This window comes from Chenopodium quinoa, unplaced genomic scaffold (assembly GCF_001683475.1).
Source record: "Chenopodium quinoa cultivar QQ74 unplaced genomic scaffold, ASM168347v1, whole genome shotgun sequence".
In the NCBI taxonomy this organism is placed as follows: Eukaryota; Viridiplantae; Streptophyta; class Magnoliopsida; order Caryophyllales; family Amaranthaceae; genus Chenopodium; species Chenopodium quinoa.
This window is the reverse complement of record NW_018743955.1, coordinates 7146031-7166204: the sequence shown is the minus strand read 5'-3', so window position 1 is coordinate 7166204 and position 20174 is coordinate 7146031. Positions and strand designations below refer to the sequence as shown.

Genomic DNA, 20174 nt, shown 5'->3' with positions numbered 1-20174 from the left:
TTTTGAAATGACAAGGCCGGTTGTTCCGGACAATACAAACCAGGTTTGGAAAGTGTATGTGGATGGGAGCTCCACTGTGAAAGGCTGTGGTGCGGGGATTATCTGTCAATCTCCTGAAGGAGATAAGTACGAATACGCACTACGGTTCAAGTTTTAGGTCCCTAATAATAAGGCCGAGTATGAGGCCCAGCTGGCCGGCATCCGGTATTGCAAGGCGGCAGGGGCGAAGAAGATATCCGCCTGCTCTGATTCTCAACTGGTCGTACTCCAAGTTAATGGAACGTACGAGGCCACTCATCCGGCCATGATAAAATATTTGCAGGCGGTCAAGAGTGAAGTTGGGTCACTTGAAGAATTTCATCTAACTCAAGTGCCCAGGTCTTCAAACAATCAGGCGGATGCTTTGTCCAAGTTGGCATCATCCGCCTCCTGTGAAACGCCTCGGTCAGTTTTCTGGGAGGTCATGGAAAAAAGAAGTATATCTGAGGAAGACCCCATTGGAATTCTTGACCGAAGCTCAACCTGGATGGACAGCATCCGGGCCTATCTTGCAGACGGCACGCTCCCTGACTCACCACGGGAGGCGGCTGTTCTAAAAAAACGAGCAGCTAACTTCGAGTTGCGACAAGGAGAACTCTTCAGGGCTGGCTTTTTGAAACCCCTGTTGAAGTGTGATACCCCTGAAAAGGGGAACGAAGTCCTCGAAGAGTTGCATTCGGGATTCTGCGCCTCCCATATAGGCGGCAGATCCCTCGCGGCCAAGGCCAGGCGGCTTTACTTTTGGCCAACTCTGGAGTCGGATGCCATGGAAATGGTAAAAAAATGTGACAAGTGCCAAAAGTTTGGCAAGCTCATCCATCGTCCGGCTACAGACCTGACGGCCATCCACAGCCCAATACCCTTTGCCAAATGGGGCATGGACATTCTGGGGCCATATACAACTGCACCAGGCGGCAAGCGCTATATATTGGTGGTTGTGGATTACTTTACCAAGTGGGTAGAGGTTGAGGTAGTCAAAAACATCAAGACTAAAGACGTCATTTCCTTTATCTGGAGGAACCTAATCACTCGTTTCGGGGTGCCCATGTCTATAGTTTTTGACAATGGTCCTCAATTTGAGACGCCTCAACTCAAGACTTGGCTGGGAGACCAGGGGGTCTCAAGATTCTTCGCATCAGTCGGCCGGCCGCAAGCAAATGGCCAGGTCGAAGCCTTCAACAAGTTAATCTCAGACGGGATTAAAAAGAAAATTGAGCGGGCTGGTGGCCTTTAGGCGGATGAATTACCACACGTCCTTTGGTCCATCAGAACGACTGCTAAAGGGGCAACGGGAGAAACCCCATTCCTAATGGTGTATGGTGCAGAAGCTGTTCTGCCCATTGAGCACTATGAGCCGACCCTTCGAATCATGTTGTATGATGAAGAGGCGAATTGAGAGGCCATGCGCCTAACATTGGACTCACTTCCAGAGTGCAGGGGCAATGTTGCCTTACGTCATGAGATATACCGTCTGAGGTCGGGCTTACAACAAAAGAGTACACAAGCGTCCTCTCAAAGTGGGGGACTTTGTGCTACGGAAAATGGAGGCAGTCGGTAGGGCGAATGAACAGGGAAAGCTAACCCCAAATTGGGAAGGCCCCTACCGAATCTATGAGGAGGTAAGAGTTGGCACCTACCGCCTGGAAGAACCAGACGGAAGGCAGCTGCCCAGAACTTGGAATGTAGACAACTTGAAAAAGTACTACTTCTAAGTACGAATGTAAAGACCTCAATTTGGTAATCTCAAGTTTTGTTAATGAGAATATGCCTTCATTTCCCAACTTATCTTTTTATTTAAGTTTTTTAAGTGTCGCCTGTACCAAATACAGACGGCCAGTATGTTTTGAAAGCGTCTGTCCCAACAGCAGACGCCCCAATCCCTCTAAAGGAGCCGATTGTTTTAGAACAGTCATTCCTACGAAATTCATCAAGTTTACACCAACACTTGACGAATATTTACTTAATCATTTAAGAGGCCTAAGGCCAGATAAAATCATGATGAGGCCCATGGCCGGATGTTAATAAACAAAAAGAGACCGAATGGTCACAGTCTGCTCCAACATGAGCATGACCGTCTGCTCCAACATGAGTCAGATAACCGGCGACGTCCATTCGGGCGAATTCGTCGAGGAGAAGCATCTCTCATTTGGGTAGCACATTGCTCTACGAATATATCAAGCGGCCCTACTGAATGCTAAGGCAGCATTCGCAGTCGTTTGTTTTAATCGAAAGTGAAATCTAAAAGACCTAAATTTTCTATCTAGCGCAATTCAGAAATGGTCACTGTTTCATAAGTAGAGGCTAAGCGAGGCATAAAGCCGGATGCGCCTGTTATTGCTCAGGGGTAAAACAGGCGGAATATTTGATTAATATACAAGTTAAGTTAACTACTTAGAACTTATTGAGGCTATTGGCCGGATGACGCCTGATCCTTGCCTATGGGGCAAGACAGGCGGACAATTATTTTTAAAGAAAATTGGTTAAGTTACAAACTTAGCATTTTAACTCAAAGAGGCCTATGGCCGGAGGCGCTTGTTTTTGCTTATGGGGCAGAACAGGCGGAGGTTTACCCTTAGCAAATTAGCTAAGTTGGAAATTTGAGTTAGTTCGAGCCAATGGCCGAATGAACACTTATGTTTGCCAATTCTGGATGGACGTCTGCCGCGTGGTTTGGGGCAATCACCATAGTGATTGATTGACTTAGAAACCATGCATACTCTTCTAAGTATCAAAAATTTCTAAGTCAATCAATCCAATAAACCGAAACCACTCGACATCCGTCTAGGGGCAAGAACATTTGCATGGTATACAGGTTATAATACTTAGCCAAAAACATGCAATGAAAAATTTAAAATGCAAAGGACAACAATATGGATAACTTCAGCCAAATGGCCGAATGATTCAAATTAAAAAGACCAATCGTCACCAGACGATTGGTTAAGATTGTTATCTGGCAAAGCCAGAAAGATTGTCAAATTACCCGACCCCTTGGTCGGTAAAGATACAAATACTCGGCACGCAGGCCGGAAAAGAAAAGTACATGGCCATTCGGCCGCAGAAAAGCATAAAAGCTTAAGTGATCAGGGGAGAGCCTCTTCAGTGGCAGCCGGCCTGTCGTCCTTCGGCTGCTCTTCATCCTTTTTCTCTTGCTCCTCCGCCTGATCCTCCTCCTCGCCACCAGAGGACGACTCCCCAGAAGAGTCGGACCCAGAACTTTCCTCGGCCTCAGCATTCTCAGCCTCTTCAATAAGGCGAGCGTCGAATGCTTTGCTGGCTTCGTCAAATTTGGATTTCCAAATCTGATAGTCCGAGTCCGGATATACAGCAGCCCAAGTGTCCCGCATGATGGCTTCATGATCGCTCATAATTTGCTTAACAAGAGCCTCTCTCTCTTGATCAGCCACGGACTCAAACTTGGACTTCAGCTGATGCTCCTGGTTGCTGAGGCGCTGCTCCAGGCGGTCCACCTTCTGCTTAGCTCTCTCGGCCTCTTCTTTGGCATCTTGAAGAGGCTCGAGCTTCTCCTTAAGAGTTGTAATCTCTTTCTTAAGGGAAGTGATGCGCAGGCGGGCCGAGTCCAGGTCCTTCTTCACCTACATATTGGCTTCCGCCTGCGAATACATCATATCAAGCGTCAGATACTCATTCTGAGCAATATTAAATTGAGCTCGATCCAAGGCGGACTCGGCCCGAGCTTTAGCGACTGTTACCTCTTTGGATTTCTCCTTGAGGGGTTGCCTGAGCCCTTGGACGCGCAGCATGGCCTACAAAAGAGCCGAATGGTTAAAACCAGGCGGAAAAAGATAAAAAAAAAAAAATTGCTTGAGCTAAGACTCATACCTCACAGAGGTTCCCCAAGATGCCATCCAAGTCAAGGGTGCCGACTCCTCTGACAGACGCCTTGTCATCAGGAACAACCGCCCTCAGCATGGACTTGGCCATCTGGACTACAGTCGGCCTCTGCACAGGAACTGAGAAGGAAAGAAAGTTAGAAAAATAACTTAAGTACATCTAAATGGAAGAACAATAAAGACGAATGGGTTTTACCATCGTCCTTCTGTTCCTCCTCTCTCCCTAGGCTCCTCTTCTCTCCTGCTAAGCCGACAGCAGTGGTGGGTTGCTTGAAGCCACCCTTCGATGCCCTCTGGGCATCCGGTTTGCTGATCTCCTTTTCAGCTTCGAGAGAAGAGGCGTCTGGGCCCTTCTTGGGCTTATGAGCAACGTGATTCTGGCCGCCCTTGCCGGATGCGCTCACATCACCCGCCCTAGTCTTTTGGATTTTAGGGTCGGATGGTTTTGAAGGAGATTTGGAAGGCGCACCTTACATCAATACAAGACAAACGCAAGTTAGAAATCATTCGGGCAAGTTAAATATTGGCCAAGAATGATAGTATAACAATTTCCTACCTTGGAGGTGCCGCCAGTTCTCTGCTCATCCACTTTGGTGTGAGTGGTTGCTTCTGCCCTATTTGGGACATTCGACCTGTATCGAGCAGCAGATACAGCCGGTTTCCTTGTGGCCGAGAGCTTCTCCATTGCTTTGTCTGCAAAAATGAACAAGTGTTAGCACCATTAAACAGGTACTCAAAAGAAAAAGTAAATTGCATATAAAACAGACGGCCGACTACCTCTCGGCATTTCAGAACTTAGCCCACAAGCGGCTAAGAATGTCCCTTCTTCAAACCACTTGTACAAAGGGAGATAGCATTGAGGGGTGACCTCCTTGTCCCCCTCATCATTTGTCCACATGTACACGGTAAACAACCCCGCGTCCATGATCTCCTCCTTTGCCCGCCTGGGAATAGGCGGCAATGTGCTCCTGCCTGCTAGGAGAGGTGGATCCTTATTCCACCTGTTATACTTTTGGTTCAGGCGGCTGTCGGCAGACTTGACTATGTAAAACTTAGTCCTCCAGTCTTTCCACTTGTTCTCTTTGCCAACAGCCATCATGTACCCCTTGCAAGTGGTCAAGGTGTACCAGCCCTCGCCGCCCCTAGCAGGCGCCCTGCTCAGATAGTGCATGTGGGCGAACGCTTCAAAGCTCGCCTCCACCTGCAGCATCTCACAGGCGGCAACATACCCCAGAATATTGATCTAGGAGTTGGGTACAAGTTGCCAGATACCCAGTTGGTATCCGTCCAAGATCCTCTCCACGACCGGATGGAGAGGGAAGCGGAGGCCAGCCTGGAAGGCCGCTTCATAGCAGCCGAATGCTTTGTCTTGATAGCTGGCCAGGCTCGGCCAGGTTATGGTGTCTCCCTCGTTAGGGATCGACAAAGTGTAGCCATAGCCTAGGACGACCTTGCGCCTAAAATTGGCAAGGTCGGATGCCATGGCGCTCCGCTTGCCTGGCGGAACATGCTGATAGTAGGGGGCTCTCTCCAAGCGCCTGGAAGCGCTCGGCTCGGCCCAGCTTTCCCCCCTATCCACTTCCAGGGACTCTCTGGAAGAATCTATTTTTGATCTAGCCTCCTCTGAAGTTACGGAGGCATTCTCTGAAGAAGATGATGAGGCCAACTCTTCATCAGAGCTCTCATCAGAGCTAGGGGACCGCCGACTAGTGCCAGCGGGGTCCTCCCCTAGACTTTCTTCCGGCGCCTGTCCAGAAGGCCCGGGTTGATATTCTTCATCCGCCTCCCCCAGGATTCCATCACTGGGAGTTCCACTAGATGTGGGCGAATGGTAATAGGTGGGGGTAGGAGGAAGATAGGAAGGGTTGTCAAGGTGTTCCGACAGCTCACTTCGAGGCACTCTTATTGAGCCGTCTGAATAAACAGTCGACCCATCCGAATGGTAGAAAACTCCATCGGAGCTACACTGCCTTGCTGTTCTTTTGATTCTGGCCATAGTGTCCTACACAGACACGGAAACGGTCGGATTCGGAGAAGTTCGCAAAGCAGGGTCTTTGGCCAAGCATTCGGCACTGCTAGTTCTAGATTCAGCCGTCCCCGGTGACCGGCTGATCACTATCCTACGCCGTGCCGCATGCAATTGGGGAGCCATTTTTTCGAAAACAAAGAAAAAAATGAAGAGTAAAAAGAGAAAAAAAAAAACAGGCGTTACCTTAGAAGAAGGGAGAAAGACGCCTGGTTGATTTAAGAACGGTCGGACTGTTGGCCGAGTGTCGGATGCTTGAAAAACGCTTAGGGAATTTGAGATTCTTTAAGTCAAAAAGTCCAAGATTCTCCAGAGATTCGCCAAGGTGTGAATCCAAGAGGGGGTTAAACCTCACTATTTATAGGGGGGTAAAACCCTAATTTTTTCCCTCCAGTAATTTTTGAATCTGACCACTCAGATACTGACACCTGTCACAGGAGTCACGTGCAATGCACGTGACCCCTGTGAGGGGCAAATGATTTGGGTATTTTTATACCCGGCCAGGTGGCCCAATCAGAAAGCGCCACGTGTCCTCCGTATAGGTGCCATTTGGACCTATGGAATGATGACACGTGGAGGGTGGACTCTTCTCCGTCCTACGTGGACTGAAGGTCCAGCAGGGACCATTCAGGTCGCGACAAGTGTCACTCAAAAAGTGCTTCAGAATCCTTTTGGGCACAGTGACACGTGTCACTCAGGCATTGGCCCTGGGATGGCGGCCTTCCAAGGCCCAAATCCCGAGGCGCCGCAAAACGGCGTGACCTAATTCCTAGGTCACCAGATCCTAGGAAGGCACACTCTTCAAAAGGACCCTATAAATAGGGACATTATGTCATTTATGACAAAAGGAGAGAGAATTTTGACACGCAATACGAGACAATACGTCACTTATCACACTTAACCTGAGCTTGGAATCCAAGCAGATAACTTTACTTCCGCACGTTTTATTTCCGAACGTTTGCTGACTTAATCTTCGGAGGCGGACCCCCAACCATCCGGAGGTCCGTTTGCTTTGCAGGTACAGGCGTCCTCAGTTGAATCCAGTTTCAGTGTTGTAACTCTCCCGAGGGACAAAAACCCCCGAAACAGCCGTGACTAACGGTTCACATTACTATTTCAGTATATATTCCAGTCAGCAATCTTATGCATTAAAATATTATTATTTATCAATTTCCAATGCAAAAAATTTTCAGAAATGCCATTAGAGATACAATCTTTGTTTCTCAAGAAGAGAAACTGGGATGCCCCCTAAATTAAATCATACTTACCCTTCATTGACTTCTTCTTTTTCACCCTTTCTATGGGTCTAGCGTCTCTGCCTTTGTTGGTTCCTCCTTCTCCTACTCCTTGTCCTTGTAATATTATCTTCCTTTCGTAAGATTTTCATGACCAGTCTGTGAAGGTGTTTGCAGTACCACTCCCTATACCTTTTGATGCAAAGGATAGGCCCTACAAAGACAGTAATCCCAACCGGAAACCCAACTTCAGCAACACTTAACATCCATTCTTGTTCTCTCTTTGAACTCCAATTTGATCCCTCTAAAGAAGTAGGTGGAGTCACCGTGGGATCTTTTAATGTCAATGGTGGACCGTAGAGTCCTTGGTTGCCTTCATATGAAGGTGCGTTGAATGTTTGAAGTTGAGTGCCTGTTGGGATCTTTCATGATAACTTGTTGAAGGATAGGTCAAGTACTCCAGGAAATTCAAGTTTGCAAGCTTTGTAGGTATCTTCCCAGTTAAGGCATTAGAAGAGAGATCCAATGATTCTACCCAACTTAAATTCCCGAATGATGATGGTATATGGCCCGAGAAGGAGTTGTGGGAGAGGTTGAGATATACAAGAGCATTTAGATTTCCCAACTCTCTCGGAAGCTCCCCATGAAAAGCATTATTGGTAGGGTTGTTCATAACCGGGTACCCAGCTTTTCGGGTACCCCCGCCTTTGCGGGTAGTCAAGTACTCTGCCCATGACCCGATCCGCGAACTCCGGGTACCCGGATTTTACGGGTCGGGTGAATGGGTACCCGTGAAAAACCAAACTTAAAATAAAATACAATTAATTATTAAATATAAATGATATCTATATCAGTATATTGTACTCATATGCTACAAAGAAATACAAACAATAATTTACCCAAAACTAAAATTCTTTACTCTTACAATTTCGTTAATATAAATGCAATTACAAATTACAAAAATCCAAAACTCTAAGTTACAAACTTAAAACTCATTTCCCCCAAATTACAAACTTACTACTCATTTTCCCTAAATTTTAAACTTACAAATTTACAATAATTTCACCCAAAACCAAAATACAAAACAATTGCAATTAATTAAAGCCAAAACCCAAGTACTAACTTACAATTCATTTCCCCCAAAATTGTGTACTTACTCACTTCGTCCTTGTCGTTACCGTTGTTGGCTCCGTCTTCTTCGTTGGTCGAGAGTGGTGGTGATTGAGTGTGTAGATTTGAGGAGGGAGGGTGATGAGGAGAAGGTGGAGGAGGGTGAGGAGGAGGTGGAGCCGTGGAGGAGGGATGGAGCCATGGAGGTGAGTAGTGTTTGTGAGATGAGAGAGGAGAGGTGAGGTGTGAACTGTGAACTTGTGAAGCACTAAAGTGGCAACTCACTAAGTGAGTAAGTAACCCTAAAGTGCCTTCCAGCCTAAAAATAAGAAAAAATAAATAAAAATATAAGTTCGGGTATTTAACGGGGACCCGTTTCACTCACAAGGCGGCCCATTACCCGACCCGCGAATCTAGTATTTACCCGGCCCGCAAAAATTGCAAAATTTCAAAAAATACCCGCCGGGTATTTTGCGGATCAGCGGGTCAACGGGTCGGATATTTTTTAACACCCCTAATTATTGGAGAAGTCGATGCTAGTGAGAGTTTTTAGGATGTATTGAAGCTCATAGGTATTACCTTTGAAGGTGAGTGCCACAGAATTTTGATAGTATTGACCATCTAAACTATTGCTCTACAAAAACCTGGAATTTGATTGCTCTTTAGTTGTTCCAGCCATCATCAATGTCCAATTAAAAAGACTTTTGGCTTCCAACTCACCGGTAAAGTAATTGGAGGCTACGTCTATTATTTGAAGTAATGGCCATATATATTGAGTAACTCTTTGGGCAAACAGTGGTTCCATGTAGCTTGTTGGAATGAAGGATGAGAACTTGCAAGTTAGACAAGTTGTTCAAATGACAAGGAAAAGTGTCATTCAAGCGATTATTTCCAAGATCTAATACCTTCACATCTTTGCAGTGGGCGAGTGATAGAGGAATCCTTCCTTGCACAAAATTCTCATTCAAGTTTAGAGTTTGTTATCTGCAACCTTCTCTGAATTTAGTAGGGATTTCACCATATAATTGGTTTCCTGTCAAACTCAACACGCTGATTTGAGTCATGGCAGTAAGACAATCAAGGACTATGCCACTCAAATGATTGTGTTCTAAGTTAAGAATCTCTAGGCTTGTGGCATTGCATAGTGATGCAGGGCTGCTCCCATGCAAGTTATTTCTTGAAAACGACAGGTAGCGAGCATTTGATAGATAGTTGCCAATTCCAGGATTGATAGAAGTGAAATTACTGTTGGAACAATCCAAATAGTTGTAATTGGATAAGACAGCTGGGAAGTCGCCTTGAAAATTATTAAAAGAGAGGTCTGTGGTAGCTCCTAAATCATATGAGAATAATGTCAAAGGTGATTCTAGCTTCACTAAGTGGTTGTAAGAAAGGTTGAAATTAACTATTTGCCACATCCACCCGGGCACTGTGCATGTGATGTTATTCATTGAAAGGTCAAGTGTTGTAAAGATGTTTGTTTTTTTAAGAATTTGGGGATGGTAAGCAAGTTGCAAGAAGTCAGACTTAGATACTCAAGTTGAGGAAAAGAGGTATCTTCATTGCAATTGTTTGTACTAATTGACAAGAGATTGAATGAAAGATTAAGCACCGAAAGGTTCTTGAAATTTTGTAGAAAATCAGCCAGGTCTAGCGTGCCATTGAGCCTGTTTGAAGACAAATACAGATACCGTAGCTCTCTTAGTTGGAAAAATGACTTTGGGATTGGCCCTTCCAAGCTATTGTACCTCAAGTCAAGATCACTCATTTGGGAAGAAGCTATGCTTGCAAATTCATTCATCAGTTGCCCACTAAATTTGTTCACACTCAAATCGATCTTCCCTAGTGATGGCAAACTGAATAAAGAAGTAGAAATACTTCCATCAAGTGAATTATTTGACAAATTAAGCTCTTCTAAGCTGAGTAATTTACCCCAGTCTGTGACATTCATGGAACCATTCAAATTGTTATTCTGAAGCTGCAAGAAGTTTAGATTCTTCATTCGAGAAAATGATGGAATTGGACCAGAAAATTGGTTATCAGAGAGATCAATATTACGAAGCCTCTTGAGGTTGCTCAAGGAACTTGGTACAATTCCAAAAAAATATTCGAAGAGAGAGCGATTACATGAAGCCTCTTGAGGTTGCTAATGGAACTTGGCAGGGTTCCAGAAAATTTTGTACTAGAAATCAATAGCTTCTCAAGAGACCCATTCTTGTAAAAGACTGGTAAATTCCCTTGCAACTTTTCATTACCCGACAAGTCAAGGGTTATGAGTGTGGGTACCTGAAAAATTTTCCCTGGGAATGTCCCATTTAAGTTACATTTATGCAACGATAGCTTCGTCGAGTTTGTGAAGCTGGCTAAAACTTCTGGTACTCGACCGCCTAAACTACCGTTATCATCGAGTTTAATAACGGAAAGATGGTGGAGATTTGAAAAGGACTTATGGATTTCACCCCTCAAGTCACAATTGGACATGCTCAAGATTTGAAGGTGAGGGAACGATGATGACAACGCCTGGCACCATTTATCCCCCATGGCTGAATTATGGATACCATCAAGATAGAGTTCTTTGATATTAGTCAGATTTCGAATGATTGTTGCCAAATTTGGCTTCTTCATGTATAACGGTGAACCTGATATATCAAGGACAACTAAATTGACAAGCTGTGATATTCCAATAGGTACCTGTCCGCTGAAGCCTACCCCGGACAAATTGAGGTAAGTGAGGCTTGACAGTGTGCCAATTTTTGATGGAATTTCACCTTGCAAAGTATTTTAGTCATTGTTGTTTGCCATATATTCAAGCTTTCAAGGAACTGAAGATGAAACAAACTGCTTGAATCGTCAACAAAGCCAGTGATATCTATGCCACTAAAATCAAGCTCAATGACTCGACCATTGGAGTTGTCGCATGTGACACCGCTCCAGTGGCAGCAATCAGTGCTTTGATTCCACCCATCAAGCTTGTCTAAAGCATAGGGACCGAATGTAAGATCGTTTTTTAACTCAAGTAGTAATGACTTTTGATCGTGGAGACATTGGCTATAGGCAAAAGGTGTACAGCAGCAAGTGCATAGCCATACAATCAAGACCAAGAGAAAAGGCCAGGAAAAAGAAATAAGTGGAATTGTTTTCATTATGGAGATAATTAGATAGAGTGAGTAAAGTAGTACGTGAGGTACTAGGAGAAATGTTTGTGAATGAATGAAACCGTTGTTGATATTCAACTATTTATACAACTCAAGGTTTGCTCAATCACCAAGTATAGTGGCTAGCTTGTACTAACAAATGACAACTATTTACCAATAAATAATGCACGACATGGCCGGCAGTTTCTGCTAGCTAGCTAGTAACTTATTTACGACCACACATTCATGTACTACGCAATGGAAATTGGAAATCCCAGACGACCCCGATTGACCTGCAAGACACTACTCGCACCAAGTCTTCTTCTTTATGTAGCTTGTAGCTAGGATGTAACAATAATCCACCAATAATACAGTCTTTAATTTGAGGACTTTTCGACTGTACTGACTGTCACTCAAATTCTCAAAGTGGATGAAATTTCTGGCATTATGGCATGCAATACAACTCTTCTAATGATTAATTATCGAGTATTTGAGTCTATTCAAAATGTGCTTTAGCATTCGATTACGTATTGAAAGGGTCGATTAATTATACTAATGAACTTCAGTTTGTTAAGTACAAACTACTGTACTGTAGTAGTATTCAATTCTTTTATTTTGATGTTCATCATGATGTCTCGAAACTTTATATACACATCTATTTCTAAGTGTTTATTACAACTTTGGTTTCGTGTAATAAGTGGAAGGAAAAGGTTTTGCTTTAATTTCATTAAAAACAGTTCTTTCTTATATTAATGTCCTGATGACACTCTAAGATAAGGCCATTAAAAATTTACAGTATAGAATGAGACATGTTTTTAAAAATTAACTGACTTTTTGACTTGGAAGTCATTAGTCGTAGATGCACCTATATTTTCAGTATATTTCAAAGAAATTTCTGGTAGTTTTTGCGAGCTAGTAAATTATTTACAACAACACGTTCATGTACTACGCCATGAAAAGCCCAGACCCCGATTGAACTGCAAGCCACGCACTACTCGCACCAAGTCTTCGATCTTCTGCATATAGCCTGTAGGAAGCACCAACAATACTTTCTTTGATTTGAGGACTTTTTAACTGTACTGTCTATCATTATTCACAATGGATGAAATTCCTATCATGATGGTATGCAGTACATCTCTGAATATTGAGACTTGTTCAAAATGTGCTTAAGCATTGGCATGGATTATATTATGTATTGAAACTTAAAAGGGTCTGATTAACTCGAGCTTATCTCACGAGTAGTGAATTACAATAGTGTTCATTAATTTGATGTTCATCATAATGCCAATGTCTTGAAACTTCACCCATCTATACTTCTGAGTTCTTACTTTAATTGGTTTTGTGTTATGAGTGGAAAAAGAAAGGTTATGCTTTATTTCGTTAACAGTAGTTTCTGTCCTAACTTTATTCTATGATAAAGCCTTTATAATTAAGTTTACAGTATAGAACGGTGTTAGGTTATGAGCACGCAGCGGAAATGTAAAATAGAACGAGAAATTAAAGGTAAAATGTAAGATAAGCAATTAAAGGAGACATGATATTTAACGTGGGAAAAACCCTCTAAATAGAGGTAAAAAACCCACGACGACGAGCACCAAAAAATTCCACTATAATAAAATGAGAGTACAAAGTTACCCCAATAATAGGGTATTGAGATACAACTCTTACAATTAAACTCTCAAAATAAAAGAAAGAAAATAGTGGAATGAATTACAAGGAGGAGATTAACTAGGGAGACTAGTGTAAATGGATGAGTAATTTTGTGGGTGAGTAAATTTGTATGGAGGTTGAATGTATATTGGTTGGATGCCTCAATATGAGCCAAACTCCAACTATTTATAGTTGGTTAGGTCGGTGGAAATGGATGCCTCAAGATGTATGAAGAATTCTCTAGATTTGCTTGCATGATAATATTGCTTCTAGAGAGTTGACCATTTTTCTAGAATAATCAACATAATTGTAGAATATTTGACATACTCTAGAAGCAATAAGAATTGTATTGGGCTTCTTTAAAACTTGGTCCATATGAAATTTTGGGCCACATCTAACAAATGGGTTAGTATGTGTGGAAAATTCACTGGCTTTTTGACTTGGAAGTCACTTTATTAGGATGTTTCATTGAAATTTTTGGCATGGAAATTTGGGTGTACATCATTTTGAAACGATACTAAAATCCATACAATAGAGATTTTATTTTTTTGAAGACTTGAAGTGTGCCAATTCAATCAGTGAAGTAGTATTACAAGGATTAAACTGAATTCCTTTGATAATGACAAATTCTTAATCTTAACAAGGCTTGGTATGGCGTGACATTGTTTCCTCAATATCTCGTATAAGGGCATATGTAACTGGCAAACACTAGTCCTCATAGTCTCATAAAAACGTATTTGTCCTTTATTTTCAAGCTATGGTTAAGTGACGAAGAAAAATGTCGTAACTAATCTTTGTTAGCTTAGCAGTCAAGTCTCATATAGTCGTATGTGTTCTTTATTTTCAAGCTATAGTTATGTGATGAAGAACAAAATAAAATGTCGTTAATTTTAGCATTGAAGTCATTAACTTAGTCCTTAGCTAAGTAAACATTCTTGTAGTCTGTTTAAAACTAAGCTCAACCAACCATATAACTGTTACTTGGTGTAAATCTGGAGGCCTGTTAAGACTTCTCTCAGAGTAATGACTGAATCTTTGACACTTTAAAACTGTGCTATGCAATAAGCATGAAGGCTTCACAGCAGAATGATTTTGAATTTTCATTGAAATTTTGAGCTTGTAAGATTGGTAGTACATCTATGTTAAAAACTAAAAATGCGAATGATTTCGTGTTATGATTAGTAATTTGCAGTTTGTATCCTTAATCATAAAAATAAGGGAAGTGTTTAATTCCTTCATTAGTAATTACGAAGTATATATTTTTTTTTTTGTTCACGTTATGTAGCTAAACGACTAAACAGATAGTATTATGTCTTAGCTTCAGTAAAATGCATATCAGCATATGAGTATTTGGGTAGTCTGCAATACATGAATTGATGTCATGATATTCTGAGATATAACTTGCATGATGAGAGTTAGCTACTAGTAATTTTGTAATAGATGTTTCCAAAAACATTTATTCCTTTCTTAATCTATCTATAATTCTATAACATATATAAAAGCCCCAAGCACCCTTACTATTCCCCATTTTACTGTTCCTTATGAACAGGGAAATGACCCGCTTGCCCTCAGCCCCTTTTTCTGATTTATAACATATATAAAAGCCCCAAGCACCCTTACTATTCCCCATTTTATTGTTCCTTATGAACAGGGAAATGACCCGCTTGCCCTCAGCCCCTTTTTCTGATTGACCAAATTGCCAGGGCTGTTTTGGTCATTTCCTTTTGGCATTCTAGCTGTTTCTTGGCCCCTACCTTTTGCTTTACTGCCCACGCTCAGTTGCTCCCATTTCTCTCTCTTACCTGCTTTTGCTTCTCCTCAGTCCTCATCCTCACATCTCCTGCTTTGATTTTGCTTTATTTCATTTTTTATCTTCAACCAATCCAACTGATCAGTTTTGTTTGCTCACAGCCTTCTCGATACTTCTCTTATGGGTACGATCTTCTTCTTTAATTTTTGTTTTCAATTTTTTCTAATTTTATTTGCTTGTGAAATGATGAAATGGGATTTTTGTTTTGTATTCTGGTATGAAATAGGGGTTTTGTTCTGTATTTTTCTAATTATATTTGCTGGTGAATCGATGAAATAGGTTAATTGAGCTGTTTGATTTTTTATTTTTGCTAACTATTTTTATGATTAAATTGGTAGTTGAATGATCAGAGAACTTAAATTGTTATTAGTAATCAATTTTCAGTTTGGTTTTTGTGGCCATTTCTCAGGTTTGGGTCCAACAATGGTTGGGATGCTAAGTTTTGTAAATTTTTGTTGTTCTGATTTTTCTGTCAATGGATGCCCTAGCTGTTACACCTCGCATTCCTCTCTCTCCTCATCACCACCGTCGGATTTCCTCCCACTCATTTCCAGCGTTCATCTCCGACGCTCCAATCAACCTCTTCGTCTTCGCCGCTCTCTCACCTGCTCCGCTATTTCTTCTCCTTCGCTTGGTACTTTCGTATTCAATTAATTGATTTTTTTTTATTTGTGAATATTTATTTAATTTGTTATGTGTGGTTAATTGATTGTTTGATTAAACAACACGGTGAAGAATTCGGCGGAATTCATTGAAGCTGCGAAATAATTCTGTTATATCGATGTATTTTTTCCAATCTCTGTTAGTTTAGTAAGAATATGCAAGTTTGACATTGACTTTTGGTGATACCCCTTTAGCACTTGCTCACCAGTTACTATACTTATCAGAGTAAAGCAAATTGGAAATTAAACACAGAAGAATATGTAGTTCGTTGTTGTTGCAAGTCTGCAACTAAAAGATATAGCTTTCAAAGTACGGCACAGACAACAACGAAGTAAGATTACTCTAAAATGGTGGTAGATGAAATGACTTGGGGGGAGGGGGGGATAATGCAGATGATGGGGAAATTGAAGGATAAGTGGAGGAAGCTAACCTGAACTATTGTAAGAAAGCAAGATGATGATGATGGAGCTAGAATTTGAGTTAAGTTGAACTACTAATAAATAAATCAGGAAATATTACTAGATGATGGTTATTGGATTAATAAGTATTGATGATCTCTTTCTGTTATATTGGTTTAATAAAGATTTGAATTTTATCCACAAAAGTAGGGGAAGAGAAATTCTTGCTTAAATTCTACTTTAAATTTGTCTCTGAAGTGATATGTTTCAAGCTTCTACCCCCCTTTCTTCAAACAGGCTCTAAGTTTTTTCTCCTGCCTAATTTTAATATTTTGGTCTTGTCTCTTGATACCAACGGGTTGGAACTGTTGTTGTTACCAGAAGTGATGATGGGAAAATGGCACTTGGAAGACTATGTGCACTTTGTGAGTAGGTGAAGGAACTGCTATCTTTTTTCAAATTTTACCCTGGTTGAGTATCCATAAGTTCTTTCACCTTTCTTGTATCTGGTGGAGCTTACTCAATCTTAATCATTTGTTATTGCGTAGAAAGGGGGATATCTCAAGATATTTAGTGAATCAGAAATCACTTGATCATTCTCAACCATTCAGTGGATTGAATTTTTTAACTAATGAAGTGGGTGCTTATTTTGCTGTAAGGGGACCATTTGTCTTCAATGGAGATGTTTAGTATGTTTTCATTACATATTATTCTAAGATTATAATTTATTAGTTATCTTATTTACGAGGAAAAGAAAACGGAATCAAATTAATGTGCAATTTGATTATTTTGCAGAATTGGGTTTCGAAGGAAGTCCGTCAATGGTGATTGTAAATTTTACTATGCTTCTAGGCAATTCCCCTTATTTCTCCTCCTCCGATCGTGCTGATTGCAACTCTCGGGTAATTTCTTTCTCTCTATTTTTCTAAATTTCAAGTTTTCTAAGCGGTTGCTATTTTTTCCCCCAAATTTAAACCATGGAGCATGTTTGAGTGAGCTTGGTAATTGATTTCACAAGCGTGATTATGTTAGAATCTATAACATCAGGGTAATTGATTTCCCCCAAATGTTAAGGGGAATGACTCAATTACTATCATGGGTGTATTTTGCATGAGATTTGCAGTTTTTAATTTAATTTTTGCAAAGAAATGTTTTTTTAATATTAAAGTGGGGTTTTCTGCAAAATTGTATGGATCAGTTTTGCTAATTTAGTTTTCGAAGAAAATTGTTGGTTTGATTGTTATTTGGTAGCTGTTAATCCGGTTTTGCGCTATTTGGGTGATTTTTGAAATAGAGCATTATGAAGGTTAAAATGAAAGGGTAAATTTAGGCCATACCAAATGTTATTCGAATTGTGTACCATTACTTTATGTTTGATTTGTTGAAGTTTGAATATTTATTTGTGTTGCTAAGATCATTGCTTAAGAATTTTTTTAAATAATTAGTGAGTTGGGCTGATTTATTATTATTATAATATAAATTTTATTATTTTGAAATTCATTATAAATAATAGTGTAGGGTTAATTACATGTTAGTTTGACTCTCATGAAAGTGATTAAATAACTAAATATTGCCAAATTTAGAATTTACAGAATCAAACCCTGGCACCTTGCTATTCTATGCATAAAATTCCAGTCTTACCTTGATTTTTTCAGGACATCTCAATTAACCATGCATTATGAAATTGGTTGATAATGTTATAAAATGAATTGACAGTATCCTTATTCTATAAAGCTAAGAATTTCACTAAGTAGAAGTCTTGGACTGACATTTGGTTGAAAGATTTAGTAAGGAGCAAAAAACAGAAAAGAAAGAAGGTGAAACCATGTCATGATGTGGGATAACATTAGAAAGCCTTCAGGGTGAGATTTTAATTTTAAAATTTTATTATTTTCAAATTAACTTTATAAATTATTTTATAAAAGCTCAGAAAATATAATTTATGGACCAGTTCCCTCAAAAACTCTAACCTAAGGGCTTTAATGTTATTAACAAGCTCTTGCTAAGTATTCTGCAGCAGGATTCTCTATGAGTAGTGGTTTTGGTTGATATTATATGTGTTTGTGATCATCTTGCTTTACTACAAACAAGTGGATGACACATTTGTGTATTTGATCATTTTCTACTGCAAATATTAGTTTGAGTATCATGATTGAAGTTTGTAGACAAATTAGAAGGGAGGCAAGCTATTACGTGTTGCCTTTGTGTCCTTAGATGAACTTAACTTTCAAGGTGCATGTAACTGGTCTTGTGTGATATGAAGATTCAAAGTTTATTTGCTGCTTCTAACCCTATTAATTTTGCCATCAGGGAGGTTGTGTCAGTCTGCTCAGCATGAACCTACCTGCAGCAAGCTACGCAGCCAAGAACTTCTTCCAAAGGTTTAATTGCCACAGAGTTGAAAAAGAGAACAGCAACAGGATGGATATGAAATCACATCCTGGAAAATTAAATCCTGATAGTGACAAGTGCAGGTAAAGATCTCTAATATAAATGCTCCCCTAATTTGTCATTTGCAACTTAATAAATTTATTTTTGATGCAAGTATAACAAGTGGCAGCAGAAGTGTAGGGTATGAGAGTCCTTCGTGAGATCGGCTTGTGTATCTGACAACCTGTGTAATCGGACATCATGTAAAGTCCAGGTTAAAATGGATAGGTGTAATATGGAATTTTCCATGCTGCAAGTGCCGATAAAGATTTTGGTAAGTTTCATAGATGTGAATCATTAGTATTTCATGCCTTTCTACTGTCATACAACACTGCAAAATTGACTGTTGTGGGAACATTGCCTCATGACATTTCCTTTTGGTTCATTCTCAAGGGCTGTCTTGAAAATGGCTCGACTGGTAAAGGATGTCTCTCTTATGGCACAAAAGGTTACCTCTGATTCAGTTGTCAAGGCTCCATAAAAAAAACTCTTATAATACCAGCTAATTTGTGCAAATTGTGGCTAAGGTCTTCGTCCGCACTCTTCATTTTATAGGTTTCTATGTACAGGAAATGTATGATTGAATCAGGTATAAATTATTGTTTATTTAATTGAATAAGGGATTTACCATGATTGGCCAGCAATATTGGTGTTATGCGGCCTGTGGTGGTGAGTATACTCTAATAAGACATGGCCTTTGCTTGAAGGGATTTTCCCTTTCTTAAATTAGGTGCGAGATTAGGTGGGGGATTTGGAAGGATGAATTTGGCTTCGTGTTAGCTGACATTTTGAAGCAATATGAAATATTTTTCGATGATTTATTACTCTACGCACTAATTTTTTAGGTTAATTCCAGTGTGGGTACATGTGGTTTCAAACAATATATGTGAATTTTAAGCTGCTACTTTCTGTGTTTATGCTTTTCTGATTTTGTAGGATTTTTGCTACTTTGTATTTTGATTACAGATAATTAATGTTCATGGGGCATTAAAATAAATAATCTGTTCTGAAATGGGCTTTTCCTTTCTAAAATTAGGTGGGGGATTGGAAGGATGAATTTGGCTTCATGTTAGCTGACATTTTGAAGCAAAATAAAGTAAATAATTCAGGCATGAGATTTAAGCCTGCGGTAAGGACAGCGGATTTCGATAGGTTTATAGCTGAGTATGAGAGTGATCGTACTTCTTATTGTTGGTCTACTATGATTAATTTCAGGGCAAATGAGGAGATCGAGAAGGAGGCTCTTTACCGAGTTCAAGCTCAAAAAAATTCTGAAAAGTCGAAAGAGTTCAAGTTCTTCACTCTTTTGTGGGGTGTGCTGCAGAACAACGTCATTGATGCTTTGTGTTAAATCTTGTATTTTATAACTTAAGTAGCAATTACATTTGAGTGAACATGTGCAATTTTTCACGATTTCCCCTCCTTTTTCCCTTCTGCATTGTTATGAGAAATTCCTTAACATAGTTAGTAATTGAAATTGAAGTAGCATTCATTATTATTAAAGGATTGTAGAGTTAATATTTTTCCCTCCAATCGCCTTGATCGCACCATCCATTTTGTTAATCCCCCAATCACCTTAATCGCACTACCCAGTGTGCCAATCTTCCACTCAATTTTCCAATCGCCTTGATTGCACCATCTTTGTCAATCCTCCAATCACCTTGATCGCACCACCCAATTTTACATAATGATAAATTAATACTTTACTACAATTGTTGTCCATGTCAAAAATATTTGGTAGTGCTTGAATTACTTTACAGTTTGTTTACAATTTAAAATTTGAAGAATTAAATCTAATTCTTCTAAATTATTAATTTAATTTACTTAT

At 40.3% G+C, this 20174-nt stretch overlaps 2 protein-coding genes across 8 annotated transcripts; one reads left to right on the top strand and one right to left on the bottom strand.

The window, feature by feature from the left end:
• Positions 1-9241: 9241 nt before the first annotated feature.
• Positions 9242-14182, bottom strand: LOC110689509 (probable LRR receptor-like serine/threonine-protein kinase At4g36180). Its single transcript, XM_021866293.1, has 6 exons — positions 14013-14182; positions 11101-11309; positions 10658-10900; positions 10389-10561; positions 10010-10239; positions 9242-9506 (listed from the first exon to the last, which is right to left on the bottom strand). The coding sequence occupies exons 1-6, from the start codon at positions 14180-14182 to the stop codon at positions 9242-9244; spliced, it is 1290 nt and encodes a 429-aa protein (XP_021721985.1).
• A 627-nt stretch (positions 14183-14809) lies between these two features.
• Positions 14810-19756, top strand: LOC110689341. 7 transcript variants are annotated; one of them, XR_002504888.1, is made up of 7 exons: positions 14811-14979; positions 15265-15489; positions 16712-16818; positions 18227-18390; positions 18561-18620; positions 18739-18935; positions 19383-19756. XR_002504888.1 is itself a non-coding variant. In XM_021866116.1 (6 exons), exons 2-5 carry the CDS (start codon positions 15279-15281, stop codon positions 18610-18612), a joined length of 534 nt encoding a protein of 177 aa, XP_021721808.1. In that variant the 5' UTR covers positions 14810-14979; positions 15240-15278; the 3' UTR covers positions 18613-18620; positions 18739-19756. The 7 variants fall into 7 exon arrangements, 5 of the variants coding, with proteins under 5 accessions (XP_021721808.1, XP_021721806.1, XP_021721807.1 ...); XR_002504889.1 differs by lacking the exons at positions 18561-18620; positions 18739-18935; positions 19383-19756 and adding exons at positions 16298-16605; positions 18462-18551 and having other exon boundaries at positions 14810-14979; XM_021866116.1 differs by having other exon boundaries at positions 14810-14979; positions 15240-15489; positions 18739-19756.
• Positions 19757-20174: the final 418 nt, after the last annotated feature.

Excerpts from the sequence above, each read along its gene's own strand:
- LOC110689509 (XM_021866293.1), bottom strand. The coding sequence starts at position 14,182 with ATGTACTACCAATCTTACAAGCTCAAAATTTCAATGAAAATTCAAAAT. Across the intron at positions 10,562-10,657 it reads TATTAAACTCGATGATAACG|GGAAAATTTTTCAGGTACCC; the intron begins GTAGTTTAGGCG and ends GGACATTCCCAG. Across the intron at positions 10,240-10,388 it reads GCAACCTCAAGAGGCTTCAT|CTTCAGAATAACAATTTGAA; the intron begins GTAATCGCTCTC and ends AACTTCTTGCAG.
- LOC110689341 (XM_021866114.1), top strand. Across the intron at positions 15,490-16,711 it reads TATTTCTTCTCCTTCGCTTG|AATTGGGTTTCGAAGGAAGT; the intron begins GTACTTTCGTAT and ends ATTATTTTGCAG. Across the intron at positions 18,391-18,560 it reads CCTGATAGTGACAAGTGCAG|GTTAAAATGGATAGGTGTAA; the intron begins GTAAAGATCTCT and ends TGTAAAGTCCAG.